Genomic DNA, 19886 nt, shown 5'->3' on the forward strand with positions numbered 1-19886 from the left:
CTAGTCCACGATTGACCGCGGTTATGGTCTTGGTGAAGTATTAGTATGTAATAAGCCTCCTGTCGGGAGCACGTCAATGCAGCGTATGCGCTTCTTCTTTGCTTCCGATCATACCATCATACCATAAATGTATGCATATGTGACTTATCCCTTACAGAACTGTTGCACGTAGTTCACTCCTTACCCGATCACCCAGATACCGGTGGTTTTTATAAAGGCTGACTTTCTGCTATTACACTATAGCCATTATGCATTTAATTTATCGAAAGCTTCTTTGTTTTCTGCTGTTTCGAGCAGCAGTGGCACTGGTTGCTGAAGGTGGGTCCATCCCAAAGCCAGCTGTGATGGAGCTGAGGACTGAGACAGCCTCTTTGTCATACAGTAGAAGAGGAGCGATTGATCGGCTGGAAAGGCGAGACGTATGGACACGCTGCCAAGGACCCGTGGTCACTCGTGAGTAATGCTACCGACCGGCGTCTGTCTCTCGGATGTTTGCAAATCCCCTGCATTAGCTAGCTATGCCGCACAAGCGGGGACTTACTCGCGCCAAGTATAGATAGACCTTTCTGGCTTTAAGAACCAGATCGTAACCTATCCACACATAATAGTTAACCCGGCACCCTGACCCACCACGTCCAGTTGCCGATCGCCCCGCACATACAATTTTCCATGTACTCCACTCTTCGAATCTCCCCACCTCTTCCGTGGCTTATTATTTACGGAAATATCCCCAACCGGACCTGACCATCGATTTTCACTCGGCCAGAACTGGTCTATTATTTCCCTGCATGTCCCTGGCCTTCGCTCCCCCCTACCCCGCCATGTGGTGATACCCGGCACGCCGCCGCCTCTCGTTACCCATATCCCAACCTCCATCCCCCACCCCTCCCACGAACACACCAACCACATACACACCGAAGGCGGCCGAAGACCCGCCGGGCACCCCCTGGTGAGCGCGCTACAGTGTGCACAACCCGTACGCGGTGTACGAATTGTGTCGTACCATTAGCCTCTGACGCTGTTGGGTTACATGCGGGTTGTGGATGGTGAATGCTAAGAGAAGAAAGATCGCGCCGGCGGTGGGGCCTTCGGTGTGCGTGAGGGTGTGTTTCTACATGTGTACGGAAGAGGTTGTGTGATGCCGTAGATAGTCTATGGGTAAATACATGTGGGTGAACGTGCGGGTTGGATCTGTGGGCGGGTTTTGCGGGTTTGGGGGGAGATTGTTTGGCGGAGCAAAGCAAAGTGGACATATGACCGTGTTGCTTGGGGGGGTCGCCGGGGCTGACCGCAAGGCAGGTTCAGCTCAGGGCGGTACGGCGGATTACGTCATCACTCATCATCCCCCAACATTTCGGGCCCCCCTTGCTACCACCACAATTTTATCACCAGTGCTATAGCTGCTAGTAATAACCATTGCTCCATCATCCGCATTCCCTTTTCCCCTCCTCCGCCCCCTCCTCCTCCTGCTTCTCTGCCACAGGATTGAGGCGGTCTCCTGGAACCCACGTGTTTTCATCTACCACAACTTCCTCACAGATGGCGAGTGTAGGCACATTAAGCGAACGGCAGCACCCATGGTGTGTCCGGGTTTAGGGGGGTTGGGGGTTTGTCCAGGGGGATTTAGGGGGAACGGAGTTGGGGGGTTAGTGCCAAGTACGAAAACCCTACGACCCCGTGGCTCACGGGGGCCATGTGAGTTACCCGGAGGGGTTTTTGCGCTGACGGTGCGTCACGCTGTGGAGGGTTGTGTTTTTTACTTTGGGGATTGGGGTTGGGGCCGGGGGGCAGCGGGGGTTTGCTGTGGAAGCGGGGGAGGGAGGAGGGGGGCACGCCACGGTGTGTGTGTGTGTGTATGTGTATGTGTAAGGGGGGATCGCGGGGGCCAGTGCGTAGGCACATCTCAATGGGACGGTCCGAAGGGGCTCAAATTCAGATCCAGAACCGGATCCAGGTTTCGATCCAAGCGCAATACCCCCGCCCACATCTCGGCCATGTTATTGCGTCCCTAACTTGTCGCAGATGAAGCGGAGCTCCGTCGTCGGTCAGAACGGCTCGTCTGTAACGGATAACATCCGTACGAGTTACGGCACGTTTATAAGGTACGGCAGCTGTCCTAATTTACCCTCACCATCCAAAACACTGCGCAAATCATTCACATTCACATTATCATTCACATTACATTTTAGATGTCGACTTGTGGTGTCACTTACTACACCGCCCTCTTCCCCCGGGATCCCATTCTCCCACCCGTCTTGGGTTACGTGTGTGTGTTATATCCCCCCCCTGCTCTCCCTCCCTCGCATGTTCCCCCCCTCCCCGGCACATCTACATACATATATGCACACACGTACATACATACACACACACTTCAGGCGCCGTCACGACCCCGTGATAGAGCGTATATTGCGGCGGGTGGCTGCCTGGACAAAGGCGCCGCCGGAGAACCAGGAGGACCTGCAGGCAGGCAGGGGGGAGGGGGGGAGGGAGAAAGAGCGTGTGTGTATGTGTTTCGGGAGGGTGGGCGTAGGAGATTTCATCTGTAAAATTCAAGGATATATTCCAAGGATGTAACTGCCGATTGGGGGTCGTGGAAGGTGCGGGAAGGTGTGGGAGGAGGAGGGGAGGGAGGGTGCCGGGGGAGGAGGAGGGGAAATTAGTGTTCAGAGCAAGAGGCTTGGACAGGATGGTGTTTGGGTGTGTACGGCCATGTCGGACCACCACCACCACCACCACCGCCACCAGCGCCGTACAGTATCCTCCACTCCAATTCCAAAGGAATTACAGTAAACCCGAAACCCCTCTCATAAATCCGTCTGCTGATGTGCGTAAACGACCCGGCGTTTGTACGTGCGCCAGGTTCTTCGGTACGGCATCGGTCAAAAGTACGGCGCCCACATGGACTCCCTCATTGACGACAGCCCGCGCATGGCCACGGTGGGTTCTGAATGGATAGGGGCAACGATATCCCCAAACGGGGGGGGGTGACAGCTTTGCATATCATTCCTGCATTACAGACATTTTGATGTTAGTGTTATTATTGTTGTAAAAGCTCTCCCCCAAGCACTCCTTAACCGCTATATCTGCTTCAATCGTCATCGGTTCGTCTTAACCCCCACCCCACCTCACCCCACCTCACCCCACCCCCACCGTACCTTAGCCCCGAAACCCCCCGACACCCCGTGTCACTCACGTCCGCTCCGAAGCCCAAACCCAAGCCCAAACCCACCCAAACCCTAAACCCACCCGTACACTCCCCGTCAGGTTTTGTTGTACTTGCACGACACCGAGGAGGGCGGTGAGACCGCCTTCCCGGACTCCTCTTCCTGGCTCACCCCCGATCTGGCCACCCGCATGGGACCCTTTTCGGAGTGCGCACAGGGGCATGTGGCGTTCAGGTGTGTGTATGTATGTATGTATGTATGTATGTATGTATGTATGTATGTGTGGGGGTAAGACGGAACAGTGTCGATTGAAGCAGATACCAGAGACACCAGAGATATAGTCCAGGAAAACAAGTCAAATGCTGCATCAGGAGTATATTTACACTGACCAAGTTATCACTGGGATAGTAGTCTTAGCGGTGATGTGGCCCTAGCTGGGGGTTTGCGGAACGAGTTACTCACTACGAGTTGCTGCCAAGTCCAAAGTCCAAAGAAGGCAGAGAACGGAAAAACGAAAAGACTACCTAGCCGGCGAGATGAAGGGAAAGTCTTAAAGAAAGCAGAAAAGCAATGGAAGCCGTACTGGTTATGGGGGGTGGGAAGAGTAGGAGGGGAGAGGCCGGATAGGGCTGGGGAAAGAAGGAGGAAAAAAAGGGGGGGAGGTTAGCTTCTCAGAGAGAGAGGAAAGGGGAGAGGGGGAAAGACGAACCACACACGATTGAAGCTGCTGCCAGGGCAAGAGGGGGAAGGGGGATTGTGGGTTTCGGGCTCAGTGGGTACGGCAGCAGCAGCGGATGCAGCGCGCCGGGATGGACTGCTAGAGGAGTTGCTTGCCTGCCCTAGCTTCCCCCGGTAGCCCTCGATCGACCTCGGGGTTGCCGTGTGTTTTGGGGCGAGGCCCCGGGCGGGAAACGCCTTTTGTTGGCATGCCGCTGCAAGCAGCCTGGCGACAAGCTGCTGGTCGATCGCTGGGAGGCAGTTGCAACCCTCTGCATTTGTCGCCATGTACTACCTTAGTTCTTTTCGACACGCCCGACTCTTTTTGAACCTCCCCTGCACCAACCACCACCAACCACCACAACCACCCAACGATCTCGGACTTTCCCACCAGACCTAAGAAGGGCGACGCACTCATGTTTTGGTCGATCAAACCGGATGGCACCCATGACCCGCTTTCCATGCATACCGGTGAGGGATGGTGGGGAGGGGGGCGGGGAGGGGGCTTGGTCTTGTTTAGGAGTGCAGGGTTCTGGTTCTGCTGCGTCGTTGTGTTTTTTGGCAACATGTTCATGTGCCTCCCCGGGAGGTCGTCATACAACCCCCCCACTAGGGAGAATTCGCCTGGTTGAGTGTGTCCGTCTGTCTGTCGGTCGATCGGTCGGTCGGTCTGCCTTTCTGTCTGTCTGTCTGTCTGTCGTAATTGATGAGAGAGAGAGCGATGTTTCCGTCTTGAAGCTCTAAGAAATGAAAATGGTGTTTCCTCCTTTTTTCCAACCTCAAAAAGCACACAAACATGCATAGATACACATGCATACCACCCTCGCCATTTCCTTCTCGCGGTTCAGAACATGAAGACACCTTACATACATAAATACATACATACATACGTTCATACATACATACTTATATACACACGCACATATGCAGGCTGCCCCGTGGTGAAGGGAGTCAAATGGACTGCCACATCGTGGGTGCACTCCATGCCGTACGCGTACGACCGCTACATTTCGGTACGTTCGCGCGTGTTGTACGGCAATGTCCTGTCTTGTGCTTAGGTTACGTGTCATCCATACCGTACGCTCGTACACTCACATTTTCCCCTTCCCACATACACACATACCCGACCCGACCTAACACATACCCCACACCCATCGCCTCCCCCTTGCCGGTGTTGTTGCCTACACACGTCTCCCCCCTCTTTTCCTACCCCCAAAATATCATCACCACCCCCTTTCACAATGCCCCCCACATCTTTACCTCGTTCTACCGCTTCCCCCCAACCCTCCTTTCAGGTGCTTCGGCGCTTATCCCCTTTGACTGTTCCTTAGGATTGCACCGCTCCCGCCTACCCTACCTCCTCAATGCATGCACGATTTCCACCCTACCCCACACGCCCTCCACACGCCCCATACCCCACTCCCCAGGAGGGCCGGGGGAATACCTCAGGGGAGCACGACGGCGAACCCGGAGCATGTACGGATCTGCACGACATGTGTACCGTGTGGGCGGCAGCCGGGGAGGTGAGGGGGAGTGTGTGTATGTATGTGTGTATCCCGTACCTCTTCCCCGTTTTACCCCCCTTTATCCCCCTCCGCCCCCCGTTCACCCCCCTTCACGCCTGTTTCAGTGCGACAGGAACCCAGTCTACATGAGCACTCATTGCGGACCATCTTGTAAAACCTGCGAGAAATGCGCCTCCGAAACCGACTTGCCGTGCATCAATCGGAACCGAGAACGGTTAGGTTTCATGGTGTACGATCAGGCCGAGCTAGACGCGTGATGATCCGAGGTCTTGGTTTTGGGGGGGGGCTTACGGGAAGGGACTGGTTGGGATGGAACTTGCTTAACAAGGCAATATCATCTGAAGTATAATATTAAATAATACTTTTGATAAAAAAACCTACCATACGGTGGAGCGGGAGTTGCGTGGGGAAGATTGCCTGTTTGGGGCTGTGTACTGATTAGGCTTGTGGGGACGGGGAATTTTGCGGTGGCGTGTGGAGAAGTGGCCGGAATGAAGTCGCCTGATTAGGCACTTCACTGCCAGAACTTTGCCAGAACTGCCAGACCCGCGATGTAGGTATGTGTGTGTGGAGGGGCCCGGGTGGGTGGGTGGGTTGGTGCGTGCGTGTGTAGCTCGCGGCTCAATATTTAGGGGGGAGGTAGCTAAGGGCTTCAAGGCTGCGTGGGTGAGTGCTGGGTGGAAAAGCATTAATGATTGCATAGCGTACGGAAATATTACGGAGACGCATGTACGAACGCCCGTGTATCATGCAGATATCGACGAGCAGTCGAGCGGATTTTGTTGCTTCGCTTTGACGTTCACATGGCTGCGGATGTTATTTTGGCATTGTGGTGGTTGTGGTTGGCGTACTGCTTGTTATTGCGGTACTTGTGCGCTTACTTGAGCTGTACGATGCCAACCTAGGATGCGCCGTACCTTTTTTCTCTCGTTACTGTATGCTGCAGACGCTCAATCGACTGATTGAGACACACGAACCCAAGCGAGCGAACGAGCGAGCTAACCAACGAGCTAACCAGCGAGTCATTTAGTTAGTGTCCTGCGCGTTGCGCAAGTGATCATATAGATAGACCTTGCATGGGGGGTGCGTGCGGCCTAACACGGCCAAAGGGGGACGAGAGGAGGGAGGGAATGTGGGGGAAAAGGTATTATTATAATAATAATATTATTATAACACTACTATGATAAAGGGTGTAAATCTGTGGCAGAGTGGTGTCGGTGTGTGTGGGGGTGATTGCGAGGCGGGTGTTTTCTGTTTTGGTCGGTTTAATGGGAGCGGCGCCGTGTTTCCTTGCAAAGTCCCGGGGGGTGTTCCTGGGCCCCGGGGGGGGGGAGCGGGGGAGAGGTAATGAAACGAGATGGACATGCATGAACTGGTTCACTGGGTTACGGCGTGAACAAGGAGGTCAAACTCGGACCAGTGGGAAGGTCAAACTTGTACGAGTGATGATGATGCAGGTTTATAAATTCCACCTGCGAGCTGCGAGGAAGCACGTTGGCGACGGAAACGCTCAAACAGACACAATATATATGTATATATAATACATACATATACCGATATACATACATACACATCTACACAATCACACAGAAAGACACACGCGCCGTGCCGCTTTTGAGATTGAGGGTTGTAGGATCCCATTCCAGCATATGCGTCATCATCTTGCGTGAGTTTGTGTATGCGCCTCTTCTTGCCAGACACGGCAGTTAGTTGCCCAGGGCATGAGAAGTTAGTTGAGAGCAAAGATGGCGATGGGTGAAGGCTCCTCGGCGGCCTTTCGAGCAGCCCTCGTTGGACGCATGTCGCTCTGTATGTATGTACATGGATCGGATTGGAGCTGCAGGTTTATAGGAATACGTTGTGGGATGGATGGAATAGTTGAGTGGGTGGCGGGGATGGGGGGGGCGTTGGGGGGAGGCAGTGTACTACCGTGTCTTTTGGTGGAGGCTGTTCGGCGTCCACAGCGCCGGGGAGAGCATCGCGGGGGAGGAGCGGCGAAAGGGAGGGCAAAATATTTATGAACCTTGGAAAAGAGGTGATTCGGGGTGATTTACAGGGTGAGTGTTGAGGTTTGCACGAAGTGAGCCAGCCGATGCGTCGACCCGCCATCGAGCAGGGTTGGAGCCAGTCGGTATCGGGAGTGCGAGATTGTGTGAGCGTGGCATGTATCGGCGGTATTTCGGTTGCATGTGTGGGGCTGCTGGTCCGTGGTGGCAGCTATGAAACGTGCACCTTCTGCATACCGACACGGTGTGAATCATTGACTGTATCACATCACGGCGAAAGAGCAATAGTCCGTTGACGACATAGGATTTCGGGCAGCATCGGTACTGCAACATGCTACAGGGAGAGGACAGGGGAAAAGCAGTTTCTAGAGACTCGTCACCATAACCGGATGTACGCAAAGGTTTTACGCGGGGCCTTTGCCTCTTGTAACGCCGCGTCAACGCCGCTTGCACACCGGTAGTCGGTTGTTGGGACAAAACGCCTAACTGTATGTAAAACCAGGTGGTTGTGCAAATCGGGTTGTGATGTGGACCTTGCCCAGTACCGATTTAAACACGACTTGCTAAAGTTTAGAAATCCATTTTTCCTGGTGTTCGCGGACACTACACCTGTGCGTTGACTAAGGGTCACTGGCAACTCTCGTTGATGCTCCCTGGAACGTTTGCTAGCAGGTCAGAGCCACTTTAGGAATAAAGCTCAACTACCACTGGTACGAATATGTGCATTGGCTAGGGCGAGTAAATGCATCACGGCTTGAATTAAAAAACTGTGGCTTAGGCATCCATTTCGCATGCATTTTACTCGGATTCTGCTCCACGTCATCGTTCATTATGTTGAGGTTGCGGCTCGTTGATGTCGAGACCACCGCTATGTGATCATTTCGGTCATCGGAACCCTGGTTGGCTTGCCTTCTCCGTCGCGCACAGAGGGGCTGTGAAACCTCCACATTTGACCACGTGGTGGATTGAATTGCTAACGGCCCTGTGGTTATGGCCTGCTCCCGCAGCCCGCGCGGCAACCCAGGCCTGCGTGGAACGCAGCTGCGTCAGGACAACATCGCAAGAGCTTCAATTGCATCGTTAGGTCGGCTTCGAGCAACCTCACAGTACCGGAGGTAAGCGCAGCGGAAGGCCAGTCGCAATCCATTCCGCTGCTCGGTCATTTGTACTATTGGTACTTTACTCAGCCAGCAGGTAAGGCGCCTTACATCCAAATTCAAGTACCAATGGCCTCATACTGGAGTTGGGCGATGAATTCACTGGATCACGCAGTCGAGCAATCCCTAGCCAGAGATGGGTTTTGCCAAGAGAAACTCACGTTAACCAACTAACCAAACAACGAACTCCAACCCACACCTTTCAATTCCCACCTCCTTATCACTCCGCGGCTTCCAAATTGCTCCAACTAGCAGTTCCTCCCCGCCACCACCTTCACCACCACTTTCATCACCGCCCACAGCTTCACCGCCACCACCAGCACTGCGGCTGCTTCAACGGGCTTCAGCGGCAGCGGCGGCGGAGGGAGGGACGGCGGCGAGTGGGGACACTTCGGACTTGGCTGTAGCAGCCTGGCAGCTCCTAAATCCGGTCCCACTGCTACAGCAGCTACAACGTTTCATTCTTCAGTTGGCGTAGCCGGCGTAGCAGCAAAACCCGCAGTAAGGGAGCACGGGGCATCGTACTTCGTACGGTCGATCAGGTCGTCGCAGCGGCCTCCGCGTTGCGCTCACTGTACGGTACGGCGGCATCTCCTGCTGTAGCAGCGCCGGCGGCAGCACGGGCAACGGCGGCGGCAGCGGCGGCGCCAGGAAAGGAGCCACCTGGGACGTATAGCAGCGTCGACAGCAGTATGGATGAGAGCGGTAGCGGCGGTGGTGTACGACTGCTACTCGTAGTCGGTGTCGTACTATTGGACGATCCTCAATGGACGGCAGAAGCAGAATCTCTTGCGGTGGCGACAGTTGGCGACGGCGATCCTAGCTGCGGCGGCGGCGGCGGCGGCGGCGGGCAGTCAAGTATCGTACCTCGTACTCCTGTCCGTGTGCTGTTGGCTCAACGCCCCGAAGGAAAGTCCAATGCTGGTCTGTGGGAGTTCCCCGGGGGCAAGGTCGACCCCGGGGAGACACCCGAGGTGTGTTCGTGTGTGTTTTGAAACACACGTCCAAGCTGGGTTTGGGAGCTTGGGGGTTTGGGGTTCGAGGTCTCGGGTCTTCTTTTTCCTGGTGGACACTAATTGGCTCCTGACTTGTTGACTGGGCGCCTCAAAAGTCGTTATGTGCTCAGTCCTACCATCCAGCAACCATGTAACATACATATATACACACACACAATCCGACCATCCCACGTGGAGGTGACTTCTCACCTAAAGACGCGTACTACACACACCCCGAGCCTCGCCTTCACTCCACCCGGCCGCCACTCCGCCTTTTCGTCTGTCCCTTCCCGTTTCTGCATTTCGTCCTCATCCACGTTACCATCCCCCTCTTCCCGCCACCTGCGGACGTCGACAGCGGATTTTTCGCGTCTTGCAACCTATACTTCTCTCTTGCTGCTGCTAGTGCTGCTGCTAGTGCTACTGCTTGCTACTGCTGCGGCTGCTGCCCTCCCTTTGCTCGTGAAGGCTGCCCTGGTTCGCGAGCTTCGTGAGGAGCTGTCCATTGCCGTACAGCCCTGCGACCTCATCCCCCTCACTTTTGCTTCCCACACTTACCCCACATTCCACCTCCTCATGCCGTTGTACGGTGAGTGGCCCGAAGTCCTTAGAATCCCACATGCAAATTCTGTCGTGTATGTATGTATGTATGTATGTATGTATGTATGTATGTATGTATGTACTTACAGCTCTATGTGTACAACGTACATGTGTATATGTTTACAAGCCGCGGAGTGTACATACATACGGACGTGGAAAGTGCGATTTAGCCGAAGAGTGCCTTAGTGAGGCGCGTGTGCACTTGCAGTACAATACACATACGTGCGCCCCTGCGCGGGACCCGGCCCGCGCCTACTGCCATCCCCACCTTTGGCCGTACGTGCGGACGCCCTGCCGTACGTCCCTCTCAGCATCTGGATCCACGGCGAGCACGGATCACGGTTTTCCGGACGAGGAGTGTCCCCCGGTTCCTCAAGTGTGTGTCCGAACCGAACAGCAGCCGACCCCCTCCCCCCCAGAGAAAATGTCCTTGGCAGTACCTGCCTTGTCTAGTGCTGTGTGAAGTATATCCGTCAATCTATCTCTGGAGTATCTGCCTTAACTGTCTCTGCCTTATCGTACACCCCCACGGTCACGCACTCCCTCCCATTCCCCCCAAAACCACACTCCCCCTTATCTTCCGCCACCTACCTCTTAAAACTGATCATTGATCATTGTTGCTCCCTCCCTGGATATGTCCTGGAATGGAATTTTCTGTCGTGTCGGTGTTTCGCCGAAAATACAGTTTGTCGGAAGTGGCAGGGGGAACCACGAGGTGTGGAGGGCCAAGCGGTGGTTTGGGCGTCCGCGAACGAGGTTCCGTCCTACAATCTGACACCGGCGGATATCCCGCTCGTACCTGCCGTACTCGCTGCCATGCGGTACGGCACTTCACCGAAGGGGGTATGATGCCCCCTTAAGATAAGAAAGACCGCACCTGGTTTATATTACATTCTTGTGCCTGTTTTGGATCGCCCGCTTGTGCCTGTTTTGGCAACGTTGATGAAGAAGATTTTGGGGGAGGGTTCCGGGGGAGTTGCCCCTAGGTGTGGTGCATTAGTGCTACATGACGAGGAAATCAGGTAGCATCCATTTAGTGCCATGATAAAAAAATTAGCGATGTTTTGAGCGATGATGATGGTAATAGTGATTCCCTACCGTCCCCGTACCTGTAATGAGCTACTATTGTCTATCTATTGGTTAGTGTGTGGCCCCTTTTGGACGGATATGGCCATCGGGTCGGAGCTAGCTGGTCCTCGAGGTCGGGGTTGGGGGGCAGTTTTTGGGTTTGGGGGGGCCTGCCGCAACCAGCTTGTGCATTACATCCCTCCAAGAATTCCATTACAGAATTACGTGCCCGATAGTTTGTCACGTTACACGCCGACAAACTGTACTTCCCGTACATCTGTGCTTGGGATGCCATTTGTAATGCGAACCCTTTTGTTTTTGTTTGTGACATGAAGCGGGCGGGCCGGGCAGGCCGCCGATTAGGCCGGACAGGGGATCGGCAGCTTTTAAGCCCCGACCTATTTATGGAAATTGCAAGAAGGACCTCTTCCTGGTTGAGTTTACATGGGACTCCGGAGCTGCACACTGAGCGGAGCTATCAACTGACTCATCAATGAGACACTAACAATGATTGCCTTTCTTAGCTAGCATGGATAGGATAGGACGGAATGGGCAACGGAGGTAGGCAACCCGCATTGCGTCCTCAACGCGGCATATGTAATGCTCGAGTGAGCAGTAGTAAACTTCAATTTGCCATTACAGCCGTTCTCCAGGGATTGACCTGCTTCATGGCAAAAAATGTGGCCGTCCTTTCCAAGGTTCGCTGCGATTAGCAGTAGAAGAGCGAACACACGAGGTGACTTCTTACAAGCTTTACGATGCCCTGCGTAACATGCAAGTCCCTCCAGTCGATTTTCAAATGCCCTGGATATTGTTCGTTTGGATAGGGAATCAGCTGGGTCGTTGAAGGTCGCACAGGATTATCAATAGTGTAAAATCACCAAGCAACATCAGGTTTAAGGCACGGCAACTCACAACTATTTATGAGCGGACGTTTTCGAGCGAGTATTCTTTGCTACCAGAAACGCGCTGCCACGTTTCTACCGCTTCATGTCTGTTATATAACACAGTTTTTTCAGAGGCGAACTAATTACGTTCATCAAGTTAAGCATAGCACTTGCCGAGGAAAAGAACAGTAGTTGCCGACAAAAGCCATAACGCGCCGGCGTCACGAATGCGAATGTAATCATGAGGATATCATGCCACAGACACTCTCGCCTATCATAAATTAATAATTATCATATTACGTTAAATGTTTCCATGCTTATTGGCGCAGGCATCAAGTTTCGATCCGATTCACGTCTGAGTAATTACTGTCGACGATTCGCCTCCAGAAATATTGACATGTTTCAAGCTATATATAAAATTAAATTTATGATCATCTGCAGTGTCTATACTGCTCGTTTCACCCCTAGCTAAAGGGTGGTGTACGTAAAGTGAAGGATGGTGTAGGTATGCGCCGACGAACACATCTACATAGATCGGCTAACATGGGCATGGATAGAAATTCATTTGAAGAGTGAGGTACCCGTCTGTTTGTCGTCCTTTGTAACACGGTGTGCGCCGGTACGGCGCATGAACCTGCTGGTATCGTGATGGAATAGTTGGCAGAGTGTTATCCCGAAGTTGCAGCTAACTTCCATGTAGTTCCTTCAGACATTATGCACAGCCAGCGCTGTCTCAGAAGTGATTAGCTGATTACCGGCGTTTGCTGTCAAGCGGAAGTTTGCTGTCAAGCGGAAGGATGCGTTCGGCAGCGAAGGCCATAAGTACCATTTTCTGTATTAACTTTCCCTCAGATTGATGGCGTGAAGTGAACTAGCAATCTCTATCACCCGCCACAAACTTAACAACATACTGCTGCTTCGTTCGTTACTCAATCCAAAAAATTGCATGGATCGAGAAAGCGACTTGCCAGAAGTCATGGCGAACATACCATGGCCTGTAATACGTTGCAATAATTTAACCAGTGAGCATTTTAAGAGCGCGGAAAGTGGCGTGCAAACCCCTTTGGGCGATCGATGTGACTGTAACGACGTCGAGCGATCGTTCGCTGCAGCACCAGACTCAGAGAGCTTCATATGGGAGCGCTCTAATATCTCAGGACTAGGAACTGCCGCAGCGCCTCCTTTCCGCGTGGGCGCTTTTGCGAGAATGGCCAGCAGCAGCAGCAAGATGGCGACGCCGGCCTCCCCACTGGATGCATTCCTGCCCTTGAATCTAACTCGCCGAGGTATCGCTGGCAACCGCTTCGCATCAGCAGCCGTCCTGAGGTGAGGTTCGCGGGGCGGCGGCGGCGTCGGTTTACCGGTATTGATGAGTATAGGATTCTCAACAGTCAACTGCTGCTGCTTTCGCAACTCCACTCCCGCCGCTCCGGACCCTTCCTCATCCTTTCCTTTTATGGCATTTCTTGCGGCTTGCGATTTTGCGAGTTGCAAGCCATACGCAGGAGTGCACTTCGCCTCGCATCCCGCAATTTGTTTTGCAACCAACCATAATAGATACGTAACAAATTTATAGATAAGTAAGAATTCTCTTACAGCGAATTTATTAGTTGGGCACCAGCTGGTCATCATTTTTGTCCGCCGTGGACGAAAATAACCACCCCCTACCTCGCCGCTATCGCTGTATGGTGTAAGTGCATGCTTCCGCACTGCAGCCACCGTGTTTGGACTCATCAACAAACACCCATGTAGGTGAAATTTGATTTCTACTTGCTTGTTTTTGCCACAAGCCATAAAGGAGTTATCCAAAGCATCCGGATAGGACTGCATACCAGGTTACCAGCAGCAGAACCGCACACCCCAACTAGCAGCACCGTGGCTCTTATGATTACCTTTATCCTGTCTTGGCCACACTCGCATACTCCCGTGATTGCCCGCATCCGTCCTCCTCAACATACAGTGCGCACGTATGTATGTTTGTATGTCTTCATGCAGGCCACCGCGGCCGACGCACTTCCCCCAGCAGCAGCAGCAGCAGCCGTCGCCGCCATCGCCGCCACTGCGGCAACCGCCACCAATGCCACCTCGATCACCTCCAACGCTCAAAAGCATGGACCGCCGGGGCCCCGCAGACGATGACGAGATGGCTGCGGGTGAGGCGGTAGCCCCTAACAAGCGCCGGATGGTGATGAAGAGCTCAACCACAATATCGCTCACACCCGGCAAAGTTGCAACTGGCGGTGCTGCGCACCACAACGGTACGCCGCATCTGTTATACATACATACATACATACATACACGATTCCATATATCAGATTCTCAGATTTTAAAATAGCACGGGACGCTGCACTTTGTTGCTTGTGGGCTTTGTGATGTGCACGACCCGGGGTACTCCAGTCGAAGATGGCAACCGAACGAACCTTCAGGCTATCTAGCTGAAACCCTTATAGCCCAGCATATTGCTATAACCCATGGCTATCCATTAACTTCATGGCTAGGCACCTCAAATGCCACCTCGCCACTTCGCCACTGAGCAGCAGAAAGACACCGTCGTGCCGCTGGCTGCATGTTGGGGTTTGCGGTCGGGTATAATGGTCTATTGCCATGGCATCCATGTCTTTCCGTTACCGGCCTTGCTTCTCTTTCTTTATTTGCCAGGATGGTGATCGCATACCGACATACCGACAGATAGCAAGTACGGCATGACTAATGTACCACGTGTATAGCTTGTTTGCTCGCTTGCTAACCAGCAAACCAGGAGATAGCGATCACTGTTTTATGTGCATTTACTTACTCACTGCGGCACTCGGGTGCTAAAGAGACACCGTGGTGTGCACTGCTGTGGTCGACACCCACGCGTGTATATATGTATGTATGTATGTTGTTACAGGGTGGTATAGCTTCACCAGCGGCCCCCTTTCCCTTGGAGGCAGTTCCCTGCGTTCACCCCATCCGACTTCAGAATGTATTCGTTGATTTCAACAACTCACCACCAGTATCCAACCAAATCTAGCGGATCAACGGCGCCTCAACTTAGTTCCTGGTCAGCTCGCAAGTTGATATTATCACGTCCTACACCGTCCATAAGATGAAGGGCCACCTCCCATTTCAACACCTTGACCTCTGCCAGCCGCCAGCAAAACCAAACCGCCGTCACGGGGAATCGAACCCCGGCCTCCCGCGCACCAGTTATGCTGACAGGCGGGGATACTGACCACTATACGATGGCGACGAAGTGAACATCTTGATCCCGAAAAGTTTTTTATAATACTTATATTGTTTTTTTGGCTGTCCTTGCATGCAGTTGGTGGTTCCATTGCCTCCCGGAGTCTTCTGACCGTCTGCGCCGCTGCTGCACATCACCGTACAGATGCAGCTATTGCCGCTGTTGCTTCAGCTAGCACTGCTACTGCTGCTGGGCCCCCGCTTTCCAACAGCAGCAGCAATCGCAGCAGTCACAGGGTCTGTTTTCAATACCCGCAGCAGTAGGTGCCCGAGAGCCATTTCCCGCTCCTGATGTGGTCCGCCTGCAGCCCCAGCCGCAACCACGCCCACCGCTCTCCCCAGCAGCATCGCCGTCGCTATCACCACCACCCTCCTACAAGGCCAACCCTATTGCCTTCCCAGACCCGGCGAGCCACATCCGTCTAATATCTCTAACCAACCCTGCTGCTGCTGCTGCCACTGCTGCTCCTGCTACCGCTGCTGCTGCGGGCCCAGCTGTACCTGTTGCTGCTGCTGCTGCAACTGCTGCCACTTCCGCCGTGTCAATAGCACGCCGTACCAGTGCGAGTAAAACTCAATGGGGTGCCGCCGACCCCTCATCACCCCCCATCCCGACTCGCGCTGCATTCGGACCTGCTGGCAACGCCAGCAGCAACTTGAAGCGGCCCAGCAGCAGCGGCAGGGCTACTTCCTCAGGTGCTGAACCCAACATCGCTATTCCCTTCATCCCGTTTCAGGGATTATCTTTACCACATGGACTCAGGAACCCTAAGCTGATATCCACATTGCTGGCCTCCGCCGTGGGCAGCATCTCCTCCGCGGAGGATGTAGCTCAGCAGCAGCAGCAGCAGCAGCAGCAGGTGCAGCCACCGACTGAGCTGCTGCTCGCAGTGGGCGCTACTGGCGGTGCGGGTGTTGGTGGCGGCAGTAGTGGTGGGAGTGGCTGTGGCGGCAGCAGCAGCGGCGCTGCTGCTGATGTCGACACCAGCTTCGAAACCGGTCCTGCTGGCGGCGGCGGCTGTGGTACAACTATTGGTGAGCACCGCAATGATGGCAGCGGCGGTGGTTGTGATGGTGGTAGTTGCCCTGCAGGTAGGCGCGGGCTGGAGGCGGCAGCAGCCAGCCAGGTGGCAGCGACCTTCCCGACCAGCAGAACAAGAAGAGCCTACGTTGATGCCGTTCTGTGCAAAGGTAGCGATGGTCGCAACGGCGGCGGTGGGAGCAGCAGCGGCGGCGGCGGCGGTAGCATGGATGCCATGGGCGGCAGCAACAGCCCATGCAGTGGAGGCGACGGCGGTGGCGGTGGCCCTACCACCTCCTTGCATGGTAACATTGATGACAGTGGTAGCGGTCGTGGCAGTGGTGGCTATGGCGGGCCTGCTGGGGATGCGGATGGAGGAGGTGGCTGGGGTGGTATGAGTCAAGCTCAACGGCAACCACCATCCCAAGATAACCTGGCGGGCGTCAATGCCATTGAATTGGCGCTTCATGCCCAGCAGCTCGTGTCATGGCTGGCCCAAGCACAGGTTCGTTCGTACAGGGGCGTGGGTTCGTGGGCCTCAGGCTAGGAGGTTTGTGTAACAGTCCTGATGGGTGGCGAGCTAATAAATACTGCTGTATTAGCTGGGGCAGCGGTGGGCAAGGATCAATACGCGCCTGGTGAGGTACGCAGGGGTAAACCATGTGCGTCAGAATAATGAGGATGCAGCTAGCTAGTGGCATTGATATATACCTCCACAGGATATGTGTGTGTCTGTCTGTCTGTATGTGTGTGTCTGATCTGAGCCGCGATGAGGAAAATGCCGATGGTGTGGTACATGCATGAATAGCCTTACCGAAGCGAAATTCGTAGTCATCAGTGACGTGTTAAAATTCGCGCCAGTGAGACTTGAGAGGTAAATTGAATTGGTGTATAACCCGGCGGGACCCCCAGGGGACCCAAAGGCCTGCAGCCTACGGCTGTTCGAAAGAACTTATAAACGGGGTACATATACTACCCAAGAAAAGGAATAGGAATGATGCCATAGCACAATAAGGCCTGCATGCATGGACATGCATGTTCGTGTACTTGTCTGGCACAAGACCGTGTATGCTTTTACCTGCTAATGTTTTGGGGGTCTGTCTGTCTGTATGTATGTCTGTATGTCTGTATGTATGTATGTATGTATGTCTGTATGTATGTATGATGTGTAAACAATTTACTGCCTGCAGGATGTGATTAAAACTCTCGTGCGGTTTGAGGAGCGGCTGATTGAGGAGATTCTTCAGGTGCAGTCCAAGCTGCTAACCGTGCTGACCTTGCAGCATCCTGTGCAGCCACAGCAGCGACAGCAGCAGCAGCAGCTGCTGATGCAGCGGCTGCAATATGACACACAGCAGCAACTGCAACTGCAACTGCAGCACCAGCACCAGCACCAGCAGCGGCAGCGGCAGCGGCTCCTACAGCAGCAGCAGCTACTGCAGCGGTGGCTGCAGCCACCACACCAGACACCACGGCAAACACCACAAATTCCGCGGCAGCTACCTGTACAGAAACTGCAGCAACAGGAGGAATATGTCTTGCAACCGCAGCAGCAGCAACTGCTGTTGGAGCAGCAGCTGGACCGACAAGTGCCGAACCATATGCCGCCACCTGAACTACAGCAACAGCAGCAGCAGCAGCAGCAAAGGCAGTCTGATGCTTGTTGTGGTGGTGATGGTAAAGATGTCCTCGGGGAGCCGAAGGGGGGTCTGAGATCTGCAGAGGCAGCAGAATCATGCATGCAGCAGCTAGGCCAGCAGCAGCTAGGCCAGCAGCAGCAGCAGAGGCAGCAGCAGATCTCAACTTCATCACCAGTACCTCCGCCAAAGCCACCAAAGCCACCCGCAACAGTACGGCAGTGCCCATCATCACGGGAGCCCAGGAAGATGCTGTTGTGCCCAATGCCACCGCCAGCAGCGTCACCACCCTGCCTTGAGCAGCAGCACCGCCACCGCCACCAGTACGAGCAGGAAGTGGTGGACGAGGAGCCACGTCTAACAACAACTCCGTTCCAGCGGCCCACAGCAGCAGTACTACTGTCACCGTCGCAACCAAGGCCGCCTCGGCCATTACTGCAGCTGCTACCTGGTGTGTCAGTGTACGGCAAACCTCTGCTGACACCTGCTACAGCCACTACTGCTACTGCTGCTGTCGCGACGGCAGCAGCAGCAGCCTCCACTGCTGCCAAGGCCAGCCTGTCAGAGTCCAGTGCTGCTGCTGATGCTGGAAAAGGATCTCGGGGACCTAGCAGTGGTCGTGTTGGGATGCCTGGACTGATCAAGACTATGGCAGGTGGTACGGCAGGGGCTGCGGGACAGCCTCTTACAGGCGTGCTGGTACCTGCACAGCAGCCGCGTGTCATGACATGCAATTTCGAGACCTTCAAAGCAGCAGGCAGGCAGCAGGCAGCCGATGTGTCGTCCCCTACCAAAGCTGCTGGTACTACCATGCACTACGATAAGCAGCAGCAGAGGCGGCGGCAGGCAATGGTCATGCAGTTAGCTCAGGTGTTGAAGGGCCAGCAGCCACCACACGCAGCAGCAGGGCCAGCAGCAACAGTAGTAGGGTCAGCAGCAGCAGGACCAAGGCCTTTCAGGAATGTGCACTCCCTCGCCGCATTCACATCCTTGCCCTGCAGCGACCAGCGAGGACTCGAGTTTGCATCTATTGCGGATAATCACCTGCCCGACCTATCCATGCAGTCGCAGCAACAACAGCAACAGCAACAAGAGCTACAGGAACAGCAGTGGCTTGGGAAACAGCAAGAGCTGCAGCAGGCACAGCAACCATTGCAGCAGGTGCTTCAGCAGCAGCTGCGGCAGCAGGTGCAGCGGCTGTTGGATAACAAGCGGCAGCAGCAGCAGCAGTACCAGCAGGAGCCGCTGCTGGAGCTGGTGATGCATCAGCATGGGTGGCAGCACTGCGAGCTGCGAATGTCGCCGTCGGCCTGCTGCTGCTGTGACGTGCCCATGGCTGCAACCCCCACCGCTGCGAGCGGGGGCAGCAGTGGTGCCGACGGCTTTTCATCAGAGCCAGATTCACCCCGCTGGAAGCGGCCACGCCGGCTGGAACCGACAAGTTCCCAGCAGCATAGGTCACGCCACGAATGATTCGAGCAACTTATTACCATCTTATTGTAGCTGCTGAGAGCTCGAGTAGCATGTATTGCCGAGCACAAGTGAGCAGGAGATACGGGGGACGTCATTGACACCCTCACTCGGTGCCGCAATGATAATGGGGCCCCGGCTTTTATTGATGGCCTCCCGCCGCTAACTCGTATGTATATATCGTCCAACGCGACTGCTGGCGTGATGATGAGATATTTAGTACGACGGTATGTGTAGTATTCTTGGAGTGGCTGGCTGGCGGGGTTCCTTCCCGGCGCTGGGTCGTTTTCGGTCGCCACAGTCACCAACACCTACGGCAATACGTAATAATATGTAGGTAATGTATTAATTTAGTCAAAATCACCAAGCAGGTACGCACACGGGGTGTGTGTGTGCGTCAACGGCTTGCTTGC

General features: G+C 54.4%; 3 protein-coding genes across 3 annotated transcripts; 2 read left to right on the forward strand and 1 right to left on the reverse strand.

The window, feature by feature from the left end:
• Positions 1 to 1481: 1481 nt before the first annotated feature.
• On the forward strand, positions 1482 to 5664 carry VOLCADRAFT_60971 (uncharacterized protein; the record flags this gene model as incomplete). The annotated part of the gene is made up of 9 exons (XM_002950919.1): positions 1482 to 1580; positions 2023 to 2102; positions 2376 to 2499; positions 2860 to 2937; positions 3265 to 3398; positions 4276 to 4352; positions 4812 to 4894; positions 5336 to 5404; positions 5512 to 5664. Coding segments are annotated over 9 exons (897 nt in total), but the record flags the coding sequence as incomplete, so codon positions are not given.
• A 2634-nt stretch (positions 5665 to 8298) lies between these two features.
• On the reverse strand, positions 8299 to 10983 carry VOLCADRAFT_91490 (uncharacterized protein; the record flags this gene model as incomplete). The annotated part of the gene is made up of 7 exons (XM_002951022.1): positions 8299 to 8439; positions 8843 to 8911; positions 9144 to 9233; positions 9438 to 9496; positions 9822 to 9907; positions 10434 to 10479; positions 10965 to 10983. 7 exons carry the CDS (start codon positions 10981 to 10983, stop codon positions 8299 to 8301), a joined length of 510 nt encoding a protein of 169 aa, XP_002951068.1.
• A 2083-nt stretch (positions 10984 to 13066) lies between these two features.
• VOLCADRAFT_91491 (uncharacterized protein) lies at positions 13067 to 19043 on the forward strand (the record flags this gene model as incomplete). Its single annotated transcript, XM_002950920.1, has 8 exons — positions 13067 to 13446; positions 14081 to 14091; positions 14253 to 14378; positions 15491 to 15605; positions 16688 to 16871; positions 17557 to 17613; positions 18715 to 18873; positions 19005 to 19043. 8 exons carry the CDS (start codon positions 13067 to 13069, stop codon positions 19041 to 19043), a joined length of 1071 nt encoding a protein of 356 aa, XP_002950966.1.
• Positions 19044 to 19886: the final 843 nt, after the last annotated feature.

This window comes from Volvox carteri (genome assembly GCF_000143455.1).
Source record: "Volvox carteri f. nagariensis unplaced genomic scaffold VOLCAscaffold_21, whole genome shotgun sequence".
Lineage (NCBI taxonomy): Eukaryota > Viridiplantae > Chlorophyta > Chlorophyceae > Chlamydomonadales > Volvocaceae > Volvox > Volvox carteri.